This window comes from Oncorhynchus nerka, linkage group LG10, assembly GCF_034236695.1.
Source record: "Oncorhynchus nerka isolate Pitt River linkage group LG10, Oner_Uvic_2.0, whole genome shotgun sequence".
NCBI lineage: Eukaryota > Metazoa > Chordata > Actinopteri > Salmoniformes > Salmonidae > Oncorhynchus > Oncorhynchus nerka.
In genome coordinates, this window is record NC_088405.1 from 3,709,586 (window position 1) to 3,734,747 (window position 25,162).

At 48.8% G+C, this 25,162-nt stretch overlaps 1 protein-coding gene across 1 annotated transcript in view; it reads right to left on the minus strand.

Annotated features, from left to right (window-relative positions):
- The window catches only part of LOC135573604 (methionine synthase-like), a 78,873-nt gene that overhangs the window by 5,821 nt on the left and 47,890 nt on the right, over positions 1–25,162 (minus strand). The window contains exons 13-17 of the mRNA XM_065022867.1: positions 14,915–14,982; positions 14,033–14,153; positions 13,858–13,939; positions 3,462–3,560; positions 120–195 (exon numbers count right to left, since the gene is read on the minus strand). Of these exons, the coding sequence (XP_064878939.1) occupies positions 120–195; positions 3,462–3,560; positions 13,858–13,939; positions 14,033–14,153; positions 14,915–14,982 (446 nt within the window). The remainder of the gene's footprint in view (positions 1–119; positions 196–3,461; positions 3,561–13,857; positions 13,940–14,032; positions 14,154–14,914; positions 14,983–25,162) is intronic.

The window sequence follows — 25,162 nt, forward strand, 5'->3', positions numbered from 1 at the left end:
GTCACCATCAAAATATGACCTACATCGGTCAGACAGGAATAAGTCTCGTCTTTTCAATGACAAGCAGACAAATGACTTCCTGAAGGAGGACAGTTGATCCCAGTGAATTAGTGTCGTACCTGGTTTGGTCTGAGAAAGCCAATCCACATGGAGTCCTTTCTCCCTGGCCTGGGCTAGAGACAGGAACCGCCTCTCCTGAGAACACAGACACACAGAGACTCCTGTCATCATCTACCTGAACAGCTCTCAGACAGCCCAGCCATTACAGTGTAGTGTCCCAAACTACCAGCTACGGCCCTGGACACGTGTTGAGGACCAGGATTCATCCACCCATCAGCTGTATAGTGATATGGCCAGGATTCATCCACCCATCAGCTGTATAGTGACAGGACCAGGATTCATCCACCCATCAGAGGAATCAGCTGTATAGTGATAGGACCAGGATTCATCCACCCATCAGAGGAATCAGCTGTATAGTGATAGGACCAGGATTCATCCACCCATCAGAGGAATCAGCTGTATAGTGATAGGACCAGGATTCATCCACCCATCAGCTGTATAGTGATAGGGCCAGGATTCATCCACCCATCAGAGGAATCAGCTGTATAGTGATAGGACCAGGATTCATCCACCCATCAGCTGTATAGTGATAGGGCCAGGATTCATCCACCCATCAGCTGTATAGTGATAGGACCAGGATTCATCCACCCATCAGAGGAATCAGCTGTATAGTGATAGGACCAGGATTCATCCACCCATCAGCTGTATAGTGATAGGACCAGGATTCATCCATCCATCAGCTTTATAGTGATAGGACCAGGATTCATCCACCCATCAGCTGTATAGTGATAGGACCAGGATTCATCCACCCATCAGCTGTATAGTGATAGGACCAGGATTCATCCACCCATCAGCTGTATAGTGATAGGACCAGGATTCATCCACCCATCAGCTGTATAGTGATAGGACCAGGATTCATCCACCCATCAGCTGTATAGTGACAGGACCAGGATTCATCCACCCATCAGAGGAATCAGCTGTATAGTGATAGGACCAGGATTCATCCACCCATCAGCTGTATAGTGATAGGACCAGGATTCATCCACCCATCAGCTGTATAGTGATAGGACCAGGATTCATCCACCCATCAGCTGTATAGTGACAGGACCAGGATTCATCCACCCATCAGAGGAATCAGCTGTATAGTGATAGGACCAGGATTCATCCACCCATCAGCTGTATAGTGATAGGGCCAGGATTCATCCACCCATCAGCTGTATAGTGACAGGACCAGGATTCATCCACCCATCAGAGGAATCAGCTGTATAGTGATAGGACCAGGATTCATCCACCCATCAGAGGAATCAGCTGTATAGTGATAGGACCAGGATTCATCCACCCATCAGAGGAATCAGCTGTATAGTGATAGGACCAGGATTCATCCACCCATCAGCTGTATAGTGATAGGGCCAGGATTCATCCACCCATCAGAGGAATCAGCTGTATAGTGATAGGACCAGGATTCATCCACCCATCAGCTGTATAGTGATAGGGCCAGGATTCATCCACCCATCAGCTGTATAGTGATAGGACCAGGATTCATCCACCCATCAGAGGAATCAGCTGTATAGTGATAGGACCAGGATTCATCCACCCATCAGCTGTATAGTGATAGGACCAGGATTCATCCATCCATCAGCTTTATAGTGATAGGACCAGGATTCATCCACCCATCAGCTGTATAGTGATAGGACCAGGATTCATCCACCCATCAGCTGTATAGTGATAGGACCAGGATTCATCCACCCATCAGCTGTATAGTGATAGGACCAGGATTCATCCACCCATCAGCTGTATAGTGATAGGACCAGGATTCATCCACCCATCAGCTGTATAGTGATAGGACCAGGATTCATCCACCCATCAGCTGTATAGTGACAGGACCAGGATTCATCCACCCATCAGAGGAATCAGCTGTATAGTGATAGGACCAGGATTCATCCACCCATCAGCTGTATAGTGATAGGACCAGGATTCATCCACCCATCAGCTGTATAGTGATAGGACCAGGATTCATCCACCCATCAGCTGTATAGTGACAGGACCAGGATTCATCCACCCATCAGAGGAATCAGCTGTATAGTGATAGGACCAGGATTCATCCACCCATCAGCAGTATAGTGATAGGACCAGGATTCATCCACCCATCAGCTCTATAGTGACAGGACCAGGATTCATCCACCCATCAGCTGATTAGTGATAGGACCAGGATTCATCCACCCATCAGAGGAATCAGCTGTATAGTGATAGGACCAGGATTCATCCACCCATCAGAGGAATCAGCTGTATAGTGATAGGACCAGGATTCATCCACCCATCAGCTGTATAGTGATAGGACCAGGATTCATCCACCCATCAGAGGAATCAGCTGTATAGTGATAGGACCAGGATTCATCCATCCATCAGCTGTATAGTGATAGGACCAGGATTCATCCACCCATCAGCTGTATAGTGATAGGACCAGGATTCATCCACCCATCAGAGGAATCAGCTGTATAGTGATAGGACCAGGATTCATCCACCCATCAGAGGAATCAGCTGTATAGTGATAGGACCAGGATTCATCCACCCATCAGAGGAATCAGCTGTATAGTGATAGGACCAGGATTCATCCACCCATCAGCTGTATAGTGATAGGACCAGGATTCATCCACCCATCAGAGGAATCAGCTGTATAGTGATAGGACCAGGATTCATCCACCCATCAGCAGTATAGTGATAGGACCAGGATTCATCCACCCATCAGAGGAATCAGCTGTATAATCAGCCTTCTAGACTGTTCCAGTACAGGACAGTCTGTTAGACTAGAACAACTCCTACCTTCTAGACTGTTCCAGTACAGGACAGTCTGTTAGACTAGAACAACTCCTCCCTTCTAGACTGGAACAACTCCTACCTTCTAGACTGTTCCAGAACAGGACAGTCTGTTAGACTGGAACAACTCCTACCTTCTAGACTGTTCCAGTACAGGACAGTCTGTTAGACTGGAACAACTCCTACCTTCTAGACTGTTCCAGAACAAGACAGTCTGTTAGACTGGAACAACTCCTCCCTTCTAGACTGGAACAACTCCTACCTTCTAGACTGTTCCAGAACAGGACAGTCTGTTAGACTAGAACAACTCCTCCCTTCTAGACTGTTCCAGTACAGGACAGTCTGTTAGACTGGAACAACTCCTACCTTCTAGACTGTTCCAGAACAGGACAGTCTGTTAGACTGGAACAAATCCTACCTTCTAGACTGTTCCAGGACAGTCTGTTCCTAATACAGAGCCCTAGATTTCATCCAATGATTTCAGAGTGTTGTAGTGGTCCAATGTGTGTGTTACGTGCGCATGTTTGTCTCTCTGTGTGTGTGTGTGTGTGTGTGTGTGTGTGTGTGTGTGTGTGTTTGTTCCTCACCTTTAGAGAGTCGTAGTGGTCCTGTCTGATGTCTTCGTACTCCTCTGTCGTCTCCTCAAAGAACTCCTCCCTCACATTCTCATCTAGCAGCTGGGAACACTGAAGAGACAACAACACGGAGGCTCATCTAACAGCTGAGGACACTGACAGAGACAACAACACTGAGGACACTGACAGAGACAACAACAGGGAGGACACTGGCAGAGACAACACGGAGGACACTGACAGAGACAACAACACTGAGGACACTGACAGAGACAACAACACGGAGGACACTGACAGAGACAACAACACGGAGGACACTGACAGAGACAACAACACGGAGGACACTGACAGAGACAACAACAGGGAGGACACTGGCAGAGACAACAACAGGGAGGACACTGGCAGAGACAACACGGAGGACACTGACAGAGACAACAACACTGAGGACACTGACAGAGACAACAACACTGAGGACACTGACAGAGACAACAACAGGGAGGACACTGGCAGAGACAACACGGAGGACACTGACAGAGACAACAACACTGAGGACACTGACAGAGACAACAACACTGAGGACACTGACAGAGACAACAACACGGAGGACACTGACAGAGACACTGAGGACACTGACAGAGACAACAACACGGAGGACACTGACAGAGACAACAACACGGAGGACACTGACAGAGACAACAACACGGAGGACACTGACAGAGACAACAACACTGAGGACACTGAAGAGACAACAACACTGAGGACACTGACAGAGACACTGAGGACACTGACAGAGACAACAACACGGAGGACACTGACAGAGACAACAACACGGAGGACACTGACAGAGACAACAACACGGAGGACACTGAAGAGACAACAACACGGAGGACACTGAAGAGACAACACGGAGGACACTGACAGAGACAACAACACTGAGGACACTGACAGAGACAACAACACTGAGGACACTGACAGAGACAACAACAGGGAGGACACTGGCAGAGACAACAACAGGGAGGACACTGGCAGAGACAACACGGAGGACACTGACAGAGACAACAACACTGAGGACACTGACAGAGACAACAACACTGAGGACACTGACAGAGACAACAACAGGGAGGACACTGGCAGAGACAACACGGAGGACACTGACAGAGACACTGAGGACACTGACAGAGACAACAACACGGAGGACACTGACAGAGACAACAACACGGAGGACACTGACAGAGACAACAACACGGAGGACACTGACAGAGACAACAACACTGAGGACACTGAAGAGACAACAACACTGAGGACACTGACAGAGACACTGAGGACACTGACAGAGACAACAACACGGAGGACACTGACAGAGACAACAACACGGAGGACACTGACAGAGACAACAACACGGAGGACACTGAAGAGACAACAACACGGAGGACACTGAAGAGACAACAACACGGAGGACACTGAAGAGACAACACAGAGGACACTGACAGAGACAACACGGAGGACACTGACAGAGACAACACGGAGGACACTGACAGAGACAACAACACAGAGGACACTGACAGAGACAACAACACGGAGGACACTGAAGAGACAACACAGAGGACACTGACAGAGACAACACAGAGGACACTGACAGAGACAACAACACGGAGGACACTGACAGAGACAACACAGAGGACACTGACAGAGACAACACGGAGGACACTGACAGAGACAACACGGAGGACACTGACAGAGACAACAACACTGAGGACACTGAAGAGACAACAACACTGAGGACACTGACAGAGACAACACAGAGGACACAGAGAGACAACACTGAGGACACTGAAGAGACAACAACACTGAGGACACTGAAGAGACAACAACACGGAGGACACTGACAGAGACAACACGGAGGACACTGACAGAGACACTGAGGACTGTGACACTGAGGACACTGACAGAGACAGCACTGAGGACACTGACAGAGACAACAACACTGAGGACACTGACAGAGACAACACTGAGGACACTGACAGAGACAACACGGAGGACACTGACAGAGACAACAACACTGAGGACACTGAGACAGAGACAACAACACAGAGGACACTGACAGAGACAACAACACGGAGGACACTGACAGAGACAACACGGAGGACACTGACAGAGACAACACGGAGGACACTGACAGAGACAACACGGAGGACACTGACAGAGACAACAACACGGAGGACACTGACAGAGACAACACAGAGGACACTGACAGAGACAACACTGAGGACACTGACAGAGACAACAACACGGAGGACACTGACAGAGACAACAACACGGAGGACACTGACAGAGACAACACGGAGGACACTGACAGAGACAACAACACGGAGGACACTGACAGAGACAACAACACGGAGGACACTGACAGAGACAACAACACGGAGGCTCGTCTAGCAGCTGAGGACACTGACAGAGACAACACTGAGGACACTGACAGAGACAACAACACAGAGGACACTGACAGAGACAACACTGAGGACACTGACAGAGACAACAACACGGAGGACACTGACAGAGACAACACAGAGGACACTGACAGAGACAACAACACGGAGGACACTGACAGAGACAACAACACGGAGGACACTGACAGAGACAACACAGAGGACCCTGACAGAGACAACAACACTGAGGACACTGACAGAGACAACACAGAGGACACTGACAGAGACAACAACACGGAGGACACTGACAGAGACAACAACACGGAGGACACTGACAGAGACAACACAGAGGACCCTGACAGAGACAACAACACTGAGGACACTGACAGAGACAACACTGAGGACACTGACAGAGACAACAACACGGAGGACACTGACAGAGACAACAACACGGAGGACACTGGCAGAGACAACACAGAGGACACTGACAGAGACAACAACACAGAGGACACTGACAGAGACAACAACACAGAGGACACTGACAGAGACAACAACACGGAGGACACTGACAGAGACAACACGGAGGACACTGACAGAGACAACAACACGGAGGACACTGACAGAGACAACACAGAGGACACTGACAGAGACAACACTGAGGACACTGACAGAGACAACAACACTGAGGACACTGACAGAGACAACAACAGGGAGGACACTGACAGAGACAACAACACTGAGGACACTGACAGAGACAACAACACTGAGGACACTGACAGAGACAACACTGAGGACACTGACAGAGACAACAACACGGAGGACACTGACAGAGACAGCACTGAGGACACTGACAGAGACAACAACACTGAGGACACTGACAGAGACAACACTGAGGACACTGACAGAGACAACACGGAGGACACTGACAGAGACAACAACACTGAGGACACTGAGACAGAGACAACAACACAGAGGACACTGACAGAGACAACAACACGGAGGACACTGACAGAGACAACACGGAGGACACTGACAGAGACAACACGGAGGACACTGACAGAGACAACACGGAGGACACTGACAGAGACAACAACACGGAGGACACTGACAGAGACAACACTGAGGACACTGACAGAGACAACAACACGGAGGACACTGACAGAGACAACAACACGGAGGACACTGACAGAGACAACACGGAGGACACTGACAGAGACAACAACACGGAGGACACTGACAGAGACAACAACACGGAGGACACTGACAGAGACAACAACACGGAGGACACTGACAGAGACAACAACACGGGGAGGCTCGTCTAGCAGCTGAGGACACTGACAGAGACAACAACACAGAGGACACTGACAGAGACAACAACACAGAGGACACTGACAGAGACAACACTGAGGACACTGAGGACACTGACAGAGACAACAACACGGAGGACACTGACAGAGACAACACAGAGGACACTGACAGAGACAACAACACGGAGGACACTGACAGAGACAACACAGAGGACCCTGACAGAGACAACAACACTGAGGACACTGACAGAGACAACACAGAGGACACTGACAGAGACAACAACACAGAGGACACTGACAGAGACAACAACACGGAGGACACTGACAGAGACAACACAGAGGACCCTGACAGAGACAACAACACTGAGGACACTGACAGAGACAACACTGAGGACACTGACAGAGACAACAACACGGAGGACACTGACAGAGACAACAACACGGAGGACACTGACAGAGACAACAACACGGAGGACACTGGCAGAGACAACACAGAGGACACTGACAGAGACAACAACACAGAGGACACTGACAGAGACAACAACACAGAGGACACTGACAGAGACAACAACACGGAGGACACTGACAGAGACAACACGGAGGACACTGACAGAGACAACAACACGGAGGACACTGACAGAGACAACACAGAGGACACTGACAGAGACAACACTGAGGACACTGACAGAGACAACAACAGGGAGGACACTGACAGAGACAACAACACTGAGGACACTGACAGAGACAACAACACTGAGGACACTGACAGAGACAACACTGAGGACACTGACAGAGACAACACGGAGGACACTGACAGAGACAACACGGAGGACACTGACAGAGACAACAACACGGAGGACACTGACAGAGACAACAACACGGAGGACACTGACAGAGACAACAACAGGGAGGACACTGGCAGAGACAACAACAGGGAGGACACTGGCAGAGACAACACGGAGGACACTGACAGAGACAACAACACTGAGGACACTGACAGAGACAACAACACTGAGGACACTGACAGAGACAACAACAGGGAGGACACTGGCAGAGACAACACGGAGGACACTGACAGAGACAACAACACTGAGGACACTGACAGAGACAACAACACTGAGGACACTGACAGAGACAACAACACGGAGGACACTGACAGAGACAACAACACGGAGGACACTGACAGAGACACTGAGGACACTGACAGAGACAACAACACGGAGGACACTGACAGAGACAACAACACGGAGGACACTGACAGAGACAACAACACGGAGGACACTGACAGAGACAACAACACTGAGGACACTGAAGAGACAACAACACTGAGGACACTGACAGAGACACTGAGGACACTGACAGAGACAACAACACGGAGGACACTGACAGAGACAACAACACGGAGGACACTGACAGAGACAACAACACGGAGGACACTGAAGAGACAACAACACGGAGGACACTGAAGAGACAACACGGAGGACACTGACAGAGACAACAACACTGAGGACACTGACAGAGACAACAACACTGAGGACACTGACAGAGACAACAACAGGGAGGACACTGGCAGAGACAACAACAGGGAGGACACTGGCAGAGACAACACGGAGGACACTGACAGAGACAACAACACTGAGGACACTGACAGAGACAACAACAGGGAGGACACTGGCAGAGACAACACGGAGGACACTGACAGAGACACTGAGGACACTGACAGAGACAACAACACGGAGGACACTGACAGAGACAACAACACGGAGGGAGGACACTGACAGAGACAACAACACGGAGGACACTGACAGAGACAACAACACTGAGGACACTGAAGAGACAACAACACTGAGGACACTGACAGAGACACTGAGGACACTGACAGAGACAACAACACGGAGGACACTGACAGAGACAACAACACGGAGGACACTGACAGAGACAACAACACGGAGGACACTGAAGAGACAACAACACGGAGGACACTGAAGAGACAACAACACGGAGGACACTGAAGAGACAACACAGAGGACACTGACAGAGACAACACGGAGGACACTGACAGAGACAACACGGAGGACACTGACAGAGACAACAACACAGAGGACACTGACAGAGACAACAACACGGAGGACACTGAAGAGACAACACAGAGGACACTGACAGAGACAACACAGAGGACACTGACAGAGACAACAACACGGAGGACACTGACAGAGACAACACAGAGGACACTGACAGAGACAACACGGAGGACACTGACAGAGACAACACGGAGGACACTGACAGAGACAACAACACTGAGGACACTGAAGAGACAACAACACTGAGGACACTGACAGAGACAACACAGAGGACACAGAGAGACAACACTGAGGACACTGAAGAGACAACAACACTGAGGACACTGAAGAGACAACAACACGGAGGACACTGACAGAGACAACACGGAGGACACTGACAGAGACACTGAGGACTGTGACACTGAGGACACTGACAGAGACAGCACTGAGGACACTGACAGAGACAACAACACTGAGGACACTGACAGAGACAACACTGAGGACACTGACAGAGACAACACGGAGGACACTGACAGAGACAACAACACTGAGGACACTGAGACAGAGACAACAACACAGAGGACACTGACAGAGACAACAACACGGAGGACACTGACAGAGACAACACGGAGGACACTGACAGAGACAACACGGAGGACACTGACAGAGACAACACGGAGGACACTGACAGAGACAACAACACGGAGGACACTGACAGAGACAACACAGAGGACACTGACAGAGACAACACTGAGGACACTGACAGAGACAACAACACGGAGGACACTGACAGAGACAACAACACGGAGGACACTGACAGAGACAACACGGAGGACACTGACAGAGACAACAACACGGAGGACACTGACAGAGACAACAACACGGAGGACACTGACAGAGACAACAACACGGAGGCTCGTCTAGCAGCTGAGGACACTGACAGAGACAACACTGAGGACACTGACAGAGACAACAACACAGAGGACACTGACAGAGACAACACTGAGGACACTGACAGAGACAACAACACGGAGGACACTGACAGAGACAACACAGAGGACACTGACAGAGACACACAACACGGAGGACACTGACAGAGACAACAACACGGAGGACACTGACAGAGACAACACAGAGGACCCTGACAGAGACAACAACACTGAGGACACTGACAGAGACAACACAGAGGACACTGACAGAGACAACAACACGGAGGACACTGACAGAGACAACAACACGGAGGACACTGACAGAGACAACACAGAGGACCCTGACAGAGACAACAACACTGAGGACACTGACAGAGACAACACTGAGGACACTGACAGAGACAACAACACGGAGGACACTGACAGAGACAACAACACGGAGGACACTGGCAGAGACAACACAGAGGACACTGACAGAGACAACAACACAGAGGACACTGACAGAGACAACAACACAGAGGACACTGACAGAGACAACAACACGGAGGACACTGACAGAGACAACACGGAGGACACTGACAGAGACAACAACACGGAGGACACTGACAGAGACAACACAGAGGACACTGACAGAGACAACACTGAGGACACTGACAGAGACAACAACACTGAGGACACTGACAGAGACAACAACAGGGAGGACACTGACAGAGACAACAACACTGAGGACACTGACAGAGACAACAACACTGAGGACACTGACAGAGACAACACTGAGGACACTGACAGAGACAACAACACGGAGGACACTGACAGAGACAGCACTGAGGACACTGACAGAGACAACAACACTGAGGACACTGACAGAGACAACACTGAGGACACTGACAGAGACAACACGGAGGACACTGACAGAGACAACAACACTGAGGACACTGAGACAGAGACAACAACACAGAGGACACTGACAGAGACAACAACACGGAGGACACTGACAGAGACAACACGGAGGACACTGACAGAGACAACACGGAGGACACTGACAGAGACAACACGGAGGACACTGACAGAGACAACAACACGGAGGACACTGACAGAGACAACACTGAGGACACTGACAGAGACAACAACACGGAGGACACTGACAGAGACAACAACACGGAGGACACTGACAGAGACAACACGGAGGACACTGACAGAGACAACAACACGGAGGACACTGACAGAGACAACAACACGGAGGACACTGACAGAGACAACAACACGGAGGACACTGACAGAGACAACAACACGGAGGCTCGTCTAGCAGCTGAGGACACTGACAGAGACAACAACACAGAGGACACTGACAGAGACAACAACACAGAGGACACTGACAGAGACAACACTGAGGACACTGACAGAGACAACAACACGGAGGACACTGACAGAGACAACACAGAGGACACTGACAGAGACAACAACACGGAGGACACTGACAGAGACAACACAGAGGACCCTGACAGAGACAACAACACTGAGGACACTGACAGAGACAACACAGAGGACACTGACAGAGACAACAACACAGAGGACACTGACAGAGACAACAACACGGAGGACACTGACAGAGACAACACAGAGGACCCTGACAGAGACAACAACACTGAGGACACTGACAGAGACAACACTGAGGACACTGACAGAGACAACAACACGGAGGACACTGACAGAGACAACAACACGGAGGACACTGACAGAGACAACAACACGGAGGACACTGGCAGAGACAACACAGAGGACACTGACAGAGACAACAACACAGAGGACACTGACAGAGACAACAACACAGAGGACACTGACAGAGACAACAACACGGAGGACACTGACAGAGACAACACGGAGGACACTGACAGAGACAACAACACGGAGGACACTGACAGAGACAACACAGAGGACACTGACAGAGACAACACTGAGGACACTGACAGAGACAACAACAGGGAGGACACTGACAGAGACAACAACACTGAGGACACTGACAGAGACAACAACACTGAGGACACTGACAGAGACAACACTGAGGACACTGACAGAGACAACACGGAGGACACTGACAGAGACAACACGGAGGACACTGACAGAGACAACACGGAGGACACTGACAGAGACAACAACACGGAGGACACTGACAGAGACAACAACACGGAGGACACTGACAGAGACAACAACACGGAGCACACTGACAGAGACAACACGGAGGACACTGACAGAGACAACAACACGGAGGACACTGACAGAGACAACAACACGGAGGACACTGACAGAGACAACACGGAGGACACTGACAGAGACACGGAGGACACTGACAAGTGTGGGCTGTACTAAGTGAGGACTACAGTATCTACAGACAGGAAGTGTAGTGTGGGCTGTACTAAGTGAGGACTACAGTATCTACAGACAGGAAGTGTAGTGTGGGCTGTACTAAGTGAGGACTACAGTATCTACAGACAGGAAGTGTAGTGTGGGCTGTACTAAGTGAGGACTACAGTATCTACAGACAGGAAGTGTAGTGTGGGCTGTACTAAGTGAGGACTACAGTATCTACAGACAGGAAGTGTAGTGTGGGCTGTACTAAGTGAGGACTACAGTATCTACAGACAGGAAGTGTAGTGTGGGCTGTACTAAGTGAGGACTACAGTATCTACAGACAGGAAGTGTAGTGTGGGCTGTACTAAGTGAGGACTACAGTATCTACAGACAGGAAGTGTAGTGTGGGCTGTACTAAGTGAGGACTACAGTATCTACAGACAGGAAGTGTAGTGTGGGCTGTACTAAGTGAGGACTACAGTATCTACAGACAGGAAGTGTAGTGTGGGCTGTACTAAGTGAGAACAGGAAGTGTAGTGCGTCTAGTCAGTGTAGTGTGGGCTGTACTAAGTGAGAACAGGAAGTGTAGTGCGTCTAGTCAGTGTAGTGTGGGCTGTACTAAGTGAGAACAGGAAGTGTAGTGTGTCTAGTCAGTGTAGTGTGGGCTGTCCTAAGTGAGAACAGGAGGTGTAGTGCGTCTAGTCAGTGTAGTGTGGGCTGTACTAAGTGAGAACAGGAAGTGTAGTGCGTCTAGTCAGTGTAGTGTGGGCTGTACTAAGTGAGAACAGGAAGTGTAGTGTGTCTAGTCAGTGTAGTGTGTCTAGTCAGTGTAGTGTGGGCTGTCCTAAGTGAGAACAGGAAGTGTAGTGCGTCTAGTCAGTGTAGTGTGGGCTGTACTAAGTGAGAACAGGAAGTGTAGTGTCTAGTGAGTGTAGTGTCTAGTCGGTGCAGTGTGGGCTGTACTAAGTGAGAACAGGAAGTGTAGTGTGTCTAGTCAGTGTAGTGTGTCTAGTCAGTGTAGTGTGGGCTGTCCTAAGTGAGAACAGGAAGTGTAGTGCGTCTAGTCAGTGTAGTGTGGGCTGTACTAAGTGAGAACAGGAAGTGTAGTGCGTCTAGTCAGTGTAGTGTGGGCTGTACTAAGTGAGAACAGGAAGTGTAGTGTGTCTAGTCAGTGTAGTGTGGGCTGTACTAAGTGAGAACAGGAAGTGTAGTGTCTAGTCAGTGTAGTGTGGGCTGTACTAAGTGAGAACAGGAAGTGTAGTGTGTCTAGTCAGTGCAGTGTGGGCTGTACTAAGTGAGAACAGGAAGTGTAGTGTGTCTAGTCAGTGTAGTGTACGTACCACCACCACACTCCTGGAAGCATCCAGAACATGCACCACAGGACAGCTGTAACGGGGAGCGATCTTTACTGCCGTGTGGGTCCTGTTACACACAGAGGCTTCACATCAGACACAGGGTCAACAAGGGGCCAGGAAGTAGCGAGTTGAAAGGTCACGGTGTGTGTGTGTGTCTTACTTGGAGGTGGTGGCCCCTCCGATCAGCAGTGGGGTCTTCATCCCAAGCCGCTCCATCTCCTTGGCAACGTAGATCATCTCATCCAGCGAGGGCGTGATGAGGCCAGACAGACCGATGATGTCTGTAGGGCGGAGGGATACATAGGAATGTTCAGCTGGAGGGACTACTTCTCAAAGAGCAGTTCACTCATTCCATCTCTGATTTCAGTCCTACTCCTTCTCTAGCCTGGTCCCAGATCTGTCTGTGGTTTATAGCCAACTCCAACTCCTAGCAGTTGGCAAGACAGACCAAACTGATCTGAGACCAGGTTAATCACCTCCTAGTGCCACCCCGTCAGACAGCCCAAACTGATCTGGGACCAGGTTAATCACCTCCTAGTGCCGCCCCGTCAGACAGCCCAAACTGATCTGGGACCAGGTTAATCACCTCCTAGTGCCGCCCGGTCAGACAGCCCAAACTGATCTGGGACCAGGTTAATCACCTCCTAGTGCCGCCCTGTCAGACAGCCCAAACTGATCTGGGACCAGGTTAATCACCTCCTAGTGCCGCCCGGTCAGACAGCCCAAACTGATCGGGGACCAGGTTAATCACCTCCTAGTGCCGCAACGCCCTGTCAGACAGCCCAAACTGATCTGGGACCAGGTTAATCACCTCCTAGTGCCACCTTGTCAGACAGCCCAAACTGATCTGGGACCAGGTTAATCACCTCCTAGTGCCACCCCAACAGCCCAAACTGATCTGGGACCAGGTTAATCACCTCCTAGTGCCACCCTGTCAGACAGCCCAAACTGATCTGGGACCAGGTTAATCACCTCCTAGTGCCACCTCGTCAGACAGCCCAAACTGATCTGGGACCAGGTTATAAGGTTCATGTCAACACACCTGCTTTGCAGTCGATGGCTTCCCTCAATATCCTGTCGCATGGAACCATGACCCCCAGATCGATCACTCTGGGAAAAGGAACAGGGTTAGGACAAGGTTATGGAAAGGTACAGGAATCATGACCCCCAGATCGATCACTCTGGGAAAAGGAACAGGGTTAGGACAAGGTTATGGAAAGGTACAGGAACCATGACCCCCAGATCGATCACTCTGGGAAAAGGAACAGGGTTAGGACAAGGTTATGGAAAGGTACAGGAATCATGACCCCAGATCGATCACTCTGGGAAAAGGAAACCGAACAGGGTTAGGACAAGGTTATGGAAAGGTACAGGAATCATGACCCCCAGATCGATCACTCTGGGAAAAGGAACAGGGTTAGGACAAGGTTATGGAAAGGTACAGGAACCATGACCCCCAGATCGATCACTCTGGGAAAAGGAACAGGGTTAGGACAAGGTTATGGAAAGGTACAGGAATCATGACCCCCAGATCGATCACTCTGGGAAAAGGAAACCGAACAGGGTTAGGACAAGGTTATGGAAAGGTACAGGAATCATGACCCCCAGATCGATCACTCTGGGAAAAGGAACAGGGTTAGGACAAGGTTATGGAAAGGTACAGGAACCAATCAAATCAAATTGTATTAGTCACATGCGCCCGAATACAACAGCTGTAGTAGACCTTACAGTGAAATGCTGAATACAACAGGTGTAGTAGACCTTACAGTGAAATGCTGAATACAACAGGTGTAGTAGACCTTACAGTGAAATGCTGAATACAACAGGTGTAGTAGACCTCACAGTGAAATGCTGAATACAACAGGTGTAGTAGACCTCACAGTGAAATGCTGAATACAACAGGTGTAGTAGACCTCACAGTGAAATGCTGAATACAACAGGTGTAGTAGACCTTACAGTGAAATGCTGAATACAACAGGTCTAGTAGACCTTACAGTGAAATGCTGAATACAACTGGTGTAGTAGACCTTATAGTGAAATGCTGAATATAACAGGTGTTGTAGACCTTACAGTGAAATGCTGAATACAACAGGTGTAGTAGACCTCACAGTGAAATGCTGAATACAACAGGTGTAGTAGACCTCACAGTGAAATGCTGAATACAACAGGTGTAGTAGACCTCACAGTGAAATGCTGAATACAACAGGTGTAGTAGACCTTACAGTGAAATGCTGAATACAACAGGTGTAGTAGACCTCACAGTGAAATGCAGAATACAACAGGTGTAGTAGACCTTACAGTGAAATGCTGAATACAACAGGTGTAGTAGACCTTACAGTGAAATGCTGAATACAACAGCTGTAGACCTTACAGTGAAATGCTGAATAACAACAGGTGTAGTAGACCTTACAGTGAAATGCTGAATACAACAGGTGTAGTAGACCTCACAGTGAACTGCTGAATACAACAGGTGTAGTAGACCTCACAGTGAAATGCTGAATACAACAGGTGTAGTAGACCTCACAGTGAAATGCTGACTACAACAGGTGTAGTAGACCTCACAGTGAAATGCTGAATACAACAGGTGTAGTAGACCTCACAGTGAAATGCTGAATACAACAGGTGTAGTAGACCTTACAGTGAAATGCTGAATTACAACAGGTGTAGTAGACCTTACAGTGAAATGCTGAATACAACAGGTGTAGTAGACCTTACAGTGAAATGCTGAATTACAACAGGTGTAGTAGACCTTACAGTGAAATGCTGAATTACAACAGGTGTAGTATACCTCACAGTGAAATGCTGAATACAACAGGTGTAGTAGACCTCACAGTGAAATGCTGAATACAACAGGTGTAGTAGACCTCACAGTGAAATGATGAATACAACAGGTCTAGTAGACCTCACAGTGAAATGCTGAATACAACAGGTGTAGTAGACCTTACAGTGAAATGTTGAATACAACAGGTGTAGTAGACCTTACAGTGAAATGCTGAATACAACAGGTGTAGTAGACCTTACAGTGAAATACTGAATACAACAGGTGTAGTAGACCTCACAGTGAAATGCTGAATACAACAGGTGTAGTAGACCTTACAGTGAAATGCTGAATACAACAGGTGTAGTAGACCTCACAGTGAAATGCTGAATACAACAGGTGTAGTAGACCTTACAGTGAAATGCTGAATACAACAGGTGTAGTAGACCTTACAGTGAAATGCTGAATACAACAGGTGTAGTAGACCTCACAGTGAAATGCTGAATACAACAGGTGTAGTAGACCTTACAGTGAAATGCTGAATACAACAGGTGTAGTAGACCTCACAGTGAAATACTGAATACAACAGGTGTAGTAGACCTCACAGTGAAATGCTGAATACAACAGGTGTAGTAGACCTTACAGTGAAATGCTGAATACAACAGGTGTAGTAGACCTCACAGTGAAATGCTGAATACAACAGGTGTAGTAGACCTTACAGTGAAATGCTGAATACAACAGGTGTAGTAGACCTCACAGTGAAATGCTGAATACAACAGGTGTAGTAGACCTTACAGTGAAATGCTGAATACAACAGGTGTAGTAGACCTTACATACAGGGTGTTGCGGTACAGAGTCAATGTGGAGGCTATATACAGGGGGTACCGGTAGAGAGTCAATGTGGAGGCTATATACAGGGTGTACCGGTACAGAGTCAATGTGGAGGCTATATACAGGGGGTACCGGTACAGAGTCAATGTGGAGGCTATATACAGGGGGTACAGGTACAGAGTCAATGTGGAGGCTATATACAGGGGGTACCGGTACAGAGTCAATGTGGAGGCTATATACAGGGGGTACCGGTACAGAGTCAATGTGGAGGCTATATACAGGAGGTACCGGTACAGAGTCAATGTGGAGACTATATACAGGGTGTTACGGTACAGAGTCAATGTGGAGGCTATATACAGGGGGTACCGGTACAGAGTCAATGTGGAGGCGATATACAGGGGGTACCGGTACAGAGTCAATGTGGAGGCTATATACAGGGGGGTACCGGTACAGAGTCAATGTGGAGGCTATATACAGGGGGTACCGGTACAGAGTCAATGTGGAGGTTATATACAGGGGGTACCGGTACAGAGTCAATGTGGAGGCTATATACAGGGGGTACCAGGACAGAGTCAATGTGGAGGCTATATACAGGGGGTACCGGTACAGAGTCAATGTGGAGGCTGTATACAGGGTGTTACGGTACAGAGTCAATGTGGAGGCTATATACAGGGTGTTGCGGTACAGAGTCAATGTGGAGGCTATATACAGGGGGTACCGGTACAGAGTCAATGTGGAGGCTATATACAGGGTGTTACGGTACAGAGTCAATGTGGAGGCTATATACAGGGGGTACTGGTACAGAGTCAATGTGGAGGCTATATACAGGGTGTTACGGTACAGAGTCAATGTGGAGGCTATATACAGGGGGTACTGGTACAGAGTCAATGTGGAGGCTATATACAGGGGGTACAGAGTCAATGTGGAGGCTATACTCAGGGGGACCGGTACAGAGTCAATGTGGAGGCTATATGGAAGGGGTACAGGTACAGAGTCAATGTGGAGAAATACAGGGTTAGGACAGGTCAATGTGGAGGCTATATACAGGGGGTACCGGTACAGAGTCATGTGGAGGCTATATACAGGGGGTACCGGTACAGAGTCAATGTGGAGGCTATATACAGGGGGTACCTGGTACAGAGTCAATGTGGAGGCTATATACAGGGGTACCGGTACAGAGTCAATGTGGAGGCTATATACAGGGAAAACTGGTACAGAGTCAATGTGGAGGCTATATACAGGGGTACCGGTACAGAGTCAATGTGGAGGCTATATACAGGGGTACTGGTACAGAGTCAATGTGGAGGCTATATACAGGGGGTACCAGTACAGAGTCAATGTGGAGACTATATACAGGGGGTACCGGTACAGAGTCAATGTGGAGGCTATATACAGGGGTACAGAGTCAATGTGGAGGCTATATACAGGGGGACCGGTACAGAGTCAATGTGGAGACTATATACAGGGGGTACAGAGTCAATGTGGAGGCTATATACAGGGGGGTACAGAGTCAATGTGGAGGCTATATACAGGGGTACCAGGTGTACAGAGTCAATGTGGAGACTATATACAGGGTAGGTACAGAGTCAATGTGGAGGCTATATACAGGGGGTACAGAGTCAATGTGGAGGCTATATACAGGGGGTACCGGTACAGAGTCAATGTGGAGGCTATATACAGGGGTACAGAGTCAATGTGGAGGCTATATACAGGGGTACAGAGTCAATGTGGAGGCTATATACAGGGGGTACCGGTACAGAGTCAATGTGGAGGCTATATACAGGGGGTACCGGTACAGAGTCAATGTGGAGGCTATATACAGGGGTACAGAGTCAATGTGGAGGCTATATACAGGGGGTACCGGTACAGAGTCAATGTGGAGGCTATATACAGGGGTACTGGTACAGAGTCAATGTGGAGGCTATATACAGGGGTACCGGTACAGAGTCAATGTGGAGGCTATATACAGGGGTACTGGTACAGAGTCAATGTGGAGGCTATATACAGGGGTACCAGTACAGAGTCAATGTGGAGCTATATACAGGGGGTACCGGTACAGAGTCAATGTGGAGGCTATATACAGGGGTACCCTACAGAGTCAATGTGGAGGCTATATACAGGGGTTACAGAGTCAATGTGGAGGCTATATACAGGGGGTACAGAGTCAATGTGGAGGCTATATACAGGGGGTAGACCTTACAGAGTCAATGTGGAGAAACTATATACAGGGGTACAGAGTCAATGTGGAGGCTATATACAGGGGGTACCGGTACAGAGTCAATGTGGAGGCTATTATACAGGGGTACCCTTACAGAGTCAATGTGGAGGCTATATACAGGGTGTACGGTACAGAGTCAATGTGGAGGCTATATACAGGGGTACCCTTACAGAGTCAATGTGGAGGCTATATACAGGGTATTACGGTACAGAGTCAATGTGAGGCTATATACAGGGGTACTGGTACAGAGTCAATGTGGAGGCTATATACAGGGTATTACGGTACAGAGTCAATGTGGAGACTATATACAGGGGTACCGGTAGAGAGTCAATGTGGAGGCTATATACAGGGGCAGTACAGAGTCAATGTGGAGGCTATATACAGGGGGTACTGGTAGAGAGTCAATGTGGAGGCTATATACAGGGGTACGGTACAGAGTCAATGTGGAGGCTATATACAGGGGGTATTATACAGAGTCAATGTGGAGACTATATACAGGGGGTACGGTAGAGAGTCAATGTGGAGGCTATATACAGGGGGTACCGGTACAGAGTCAATGTGGAGGCAATAGGCTACAGGGTACTGGTACAGAGTCAATGTGGAGGCTATATACAGGGGGTACCGGTACAGAGTCAATGTGGAGGCTATATACAGGGGGTACCGGTACAGAGTCAATGTGGAGGCTATATACAGGGGGTACCGGTAGAGAGTCAATGTGGAGGCTATATACAGGGGGTACCGGTACAGAGTCAATGTGGAGACTATATACAGGGGGTACTGGTAGAGAGTCAATGTGGAGGCTATATACAGGGTGTTACGGTACAGAGTCAATGTGGAGGCTATTTACAGTGGGTACCGGTAAGAGAGTCAATGTGGAGGCTATATACAGGGTGTTACGGTACAGAGTCAATGTGGAGGCTATATACAGGGGGTACCGGTAGAGAGTCAATGTGGAGGCTATATACAGGGGGTACTCTTACAGAGTCAATGTGGAGGCTATATACAGGGTGTTACGGTACAGAGTCAATGTGGAGGCTATATACAGGGGGTACTCTTACAGAGTCAATGTGGAGGCTATATACAGGGGGTACTGGTACAGAGTCAATGTGGAGGCTATATACAGGGGGTACTGGTACAGAGTCAATGTGGAGGCTATATACAGGGGGTACCCTTACAGAGTCAATGTGGAGGCTATATACAGGGGGTACCGGTACAGAGTCAATGTGGAGGCTATATACAGGGGGTACCGGTACAGAGTCAATGTGGAGGCTATATACAGGGTATTACGGTACCGAGTCAATGTGGAGACTATATACAGGGGGTACCGGTAGAGAGTCAATGTGGAGGCTATATACAGGGTGTTACGGTACAGAGTCAATGTGGAGGCTATATACAGGGGGTACCGGTAGAGAGTCAATGTGGAGGCTATATACAGGGGGTACTCTTACAGAGTCAATGTGGAGGCTATATACAGGGTGTTACGGTACAGAGTCAATGTGGAGGCTATATACAGGGGGTACTCTTACAGAGTCAATGTGGAGGCTATATACAGGGGTACTGGTACAGAGTCAATGTGGAGGCTATATACAGGGGTACTGGTACAGAGTCAATGTGGAGGCTATATACAGGGGTACCCTTACAGAGTCAATGTGGAGGCTATATACAGGGGGTACCGGTACAGAGTCAATGTGGAGGCTATATACAGGGGGTACCGGTACAGAGTCAATGTGGAGGCTATATACAGGGGGTACTGGTACAGAGTCAATGTGGAGGCTATATACAGGGGGTACTGGTACAGAGTCAATGTGGAGGCTATATACAGGGGGTACTGGTACAGAGTCAATGTGGAGGCTATATACAGGGTGTACCGGTACAGAGTCAATGTGGAGACTATATACAGGGGGTACTGGTACAGAGTCAATGTGGAGGCTATATACAGGGGGTACCGGTACAGAGTCAATGTGGAGGCTATATACAGGGGGTACCCTTACAGAGTCAATGTGGAGGCTATATACAGGGGTTACAGAGTCAATGTGGAGGCTATATACAGGGGGTACAGAGTCAATGTGGAGGCTATATACAGGGGTACCCTTACAGAGTCAATGTGGAGACTATATACAGGGGTACAGAGTCAATGTGGAGGCTATATACAGGGGGTACCCTTACAGAGTCAATGTGGAGACTATATACAGGGGGTACAGAGTCAATGTGGAGGCTATATACAGGGGGTACCGGTACAGAGTCAATGTGGAGGCTATATACAGGGGGTACCCTTACAGAGTCAATGTGGAGGCTATATACAGGGTGTTACGGTACAGAGTCAATGTGGAGGCTATATACAGGGGTACCCTTACAGAGTCAATGTGGAGGCTATATACAGGGTATTACGGTACAGAGTCAATGTGGAGGCTATATACAGGGGGTACCGGTACAGAGTCAATGTGGAGGCTATATACAGGGGGTACAGAGTCAATGTGGAGACTATATACAGGGGGTACGGTAGAGAGTCAATGTGGAGGCTATATACAGGGGGTACCGGTACAGAGTCAATGTGGAGGCTATATACAGGGGGTACCGGTAGAGAGTCAATGTGGAGGCTATATACAGGGGGTACCGGTACAGAGTCAATGTGGAGGCTATATACAGGGGGTACCGGTACAGAGTCAATGTGGAGGCTATTTACAGTGGGTACTGGTAAGAGAGTCAATGTGGAGGCTATATACAGGGTGTTACGGTACAGAGTCAATGTGGAGGCTATATACAGGGGGCACCGGTAGAGAGTCAATGTGGAGGCTATATACAGGGTGTTACGGTACAGAGTCAATGTGGAGGCTATATACAGGGGTACTCTTACAGAGTCAATGTGGAGGCTATATACAGGGGTACTGGTACAGAGTCAATGTGGAGGCTATATACAGGGGTACTGGTACAGAGTCAATGTGGAGGCTATATACAGGGTACCCTTACAGAGTCAATGTGGAGGCTATATACAGGGTACCGGTACAGAGTCAATGTGGAGGCTATATACAGGGGGTACCGGTACAGAGTCAATGTGGAGGCTATATACAGGGGGTACCGGTACAGAGTCAATGTGGAGGCTATATACAGGGGGTACTGGTACAGAGTCAATGTGGAGGCTATATACAGGGTACTGGTACAGAGTCAATGTGGAGGCTATATACAGGGGGTACTGGTACAGAGTCAATGTGGAGGCTATATACAGGGTGTACCGGTACAGAGTCAATGTGGAGACTATATACAGGGGGTACTGGTACAGAGTCAATGTGGAGGCTATATACAGGGGGTACCGGTACAGAGTCAATGTGGAGGCTATATACAGGGGTTACAGAGTCAATGTGGAGGCTATATACAGGGGGTACAGAGTCAATGTGGAGGCTATATACAGGGGGTACCCTTACAGAGTCAATGTGGAGACTATATACAGGGGGTACAGAGTCAATGTGGAGGCTATATACAGGGGGTACCCTTACAGATTCAATGTGGAGACTATATACAGGGGGTACAGAGTCAATGTGGAGGCTATATACAGGGGGTACCGGTACAGAGTCAATGTGGAGGCTATATACAGGGTGTTACGGTACAGAGTCAATGTGGAGGCTATATACAGGGTGTTACGGTACAGAGTCAATGTGGAGGCTATATACAGGGGGTACCCTTACAGAGTCAATGTGGAGGCTATATACAGGGGGGTACAGAGTCAATGTGGAGGCTATATACAGGGGTACGGTACAGAGTCAATGTGGAGGCTATATACAGGGTATTACGGTACCGAGTCAATGTGGAGACTATATACAGGGGGTACCGGTAGAGAGTCAATGTGGAGGCTATATACAGGGGGTACCGGTACAGAGTCAATGTGGAGGCTATATACAGGGGGTACCGGTAGAGAGTCAATGTGGAGGCTATATACAGGGGGTACTGGTACAGAGTCAATGTGGAGGCTATATACAGGGGGTACTGGTACAGAGTCAATGTGGAGGCTATATACAGGGGGTACTGGTACAGAGTCAATGTGGAGGCTATATACAGGGGGTACTGGTACAGAGTCAATGTGGAGGCTATATACAGGGTGTACCGGTACAGAGTCAATGTGGAGACTATATACAGGGGGTACTGGTACAGAGTCAATGTGGAGGCTATATACAGGGGTACCGGTACAGAGTCAATGTGGAGGCTATATACAGGGGGTACCCTTACAGAGTCAATGTGGAGGCTATATACAGGGGTTACAGAGTCAATGTGGAGGCTATATACAGGGGGTACAGAGTCAATGTGGAGGCTATATACAGGGGGTACCCTTACAGAGTCAATGTGGAGACTATATACAGGGGTACAGAGTCAATGTGGAGGCTATATACAGGGGTACCCTTACAGAGTCAATGTGGAGACTATATACAGGGGGTACAGAGTCAATGTGGAGGCTATATACAGGGGTACCGGTACAGAGTCAATGTGGAGGCTATATACAGGGGTACCCTTACAGAGTCAATGTGGAGGCTATATACAGGGGGTACAGAGTCAATGTGGAGGCTATATACAGGGGTACCTTACAGAGTCAATGTGGAGACTATATACAGGGGTACAGAGTCAATGTGGAGGCTATATATACAGAGTCAATGTGGAGACTATATACAGGGGGTACAGAGTCAATGTGGAGGCTATATACAGGGGGGGGTAGAGAGTCAATGTGGAGGCTATATACAGGGTGTTACGGTACAGAGTCAATGTGGAGGCTATATACAGGGGGTACTCTTACAGAGTCAATGTGGAGGCTATATACAGGGGGTACTGGTACAGAGTCAATGTGGAGGCTATATACAGGGGGTACTGGTACAGAGTCAATGTGGAGGCTATATACAGGGGGTACCCTTACAGAGTCAATGTGGAGGCTATATACAGGGGGTACCGGTACAGAGTCAATGTGGAGGCTATATACAGGGGGTACCGGTACAGAGTCAATGTGGAGGCTATATACAGGGGGTACCGGTACAGAGTCAATGTGGAGGCTATATACAGGGGGTACTGGTACAGAGTCAATGTGGAGGCTATATACAGGGGGTACTGGTACAGAGTCAATGTGGAGGCTATATACAGGGGGTACTGGTACAGAGTCAATGTGGAGGCTATATACAGGGTGTACCGGTACAGAGTCAATGTGGAGACTATATACAGGGGGTACTGGTACAGAGTCAATGTGGAGGCTATATACAGGGGGTACCGGTACAGAGTCAATGTGGAGGCTATATACAGGGGTTACAGAGTCAATGTGGAGGCTATATACAGGGGGTACAGAGTCAATGTGGAGGCTATATACAGGGGGTACCCTTACAGAGTCAATGTGGAGACTATATACAGGGGGTACAGAGTCAATGTGGAGGCTATATACAGGGGGTACCCTTACAGATTCAATGTGGAGACTATATACAGGGGGTACAGAGTCAATGTGGAGGCTATATACAGGG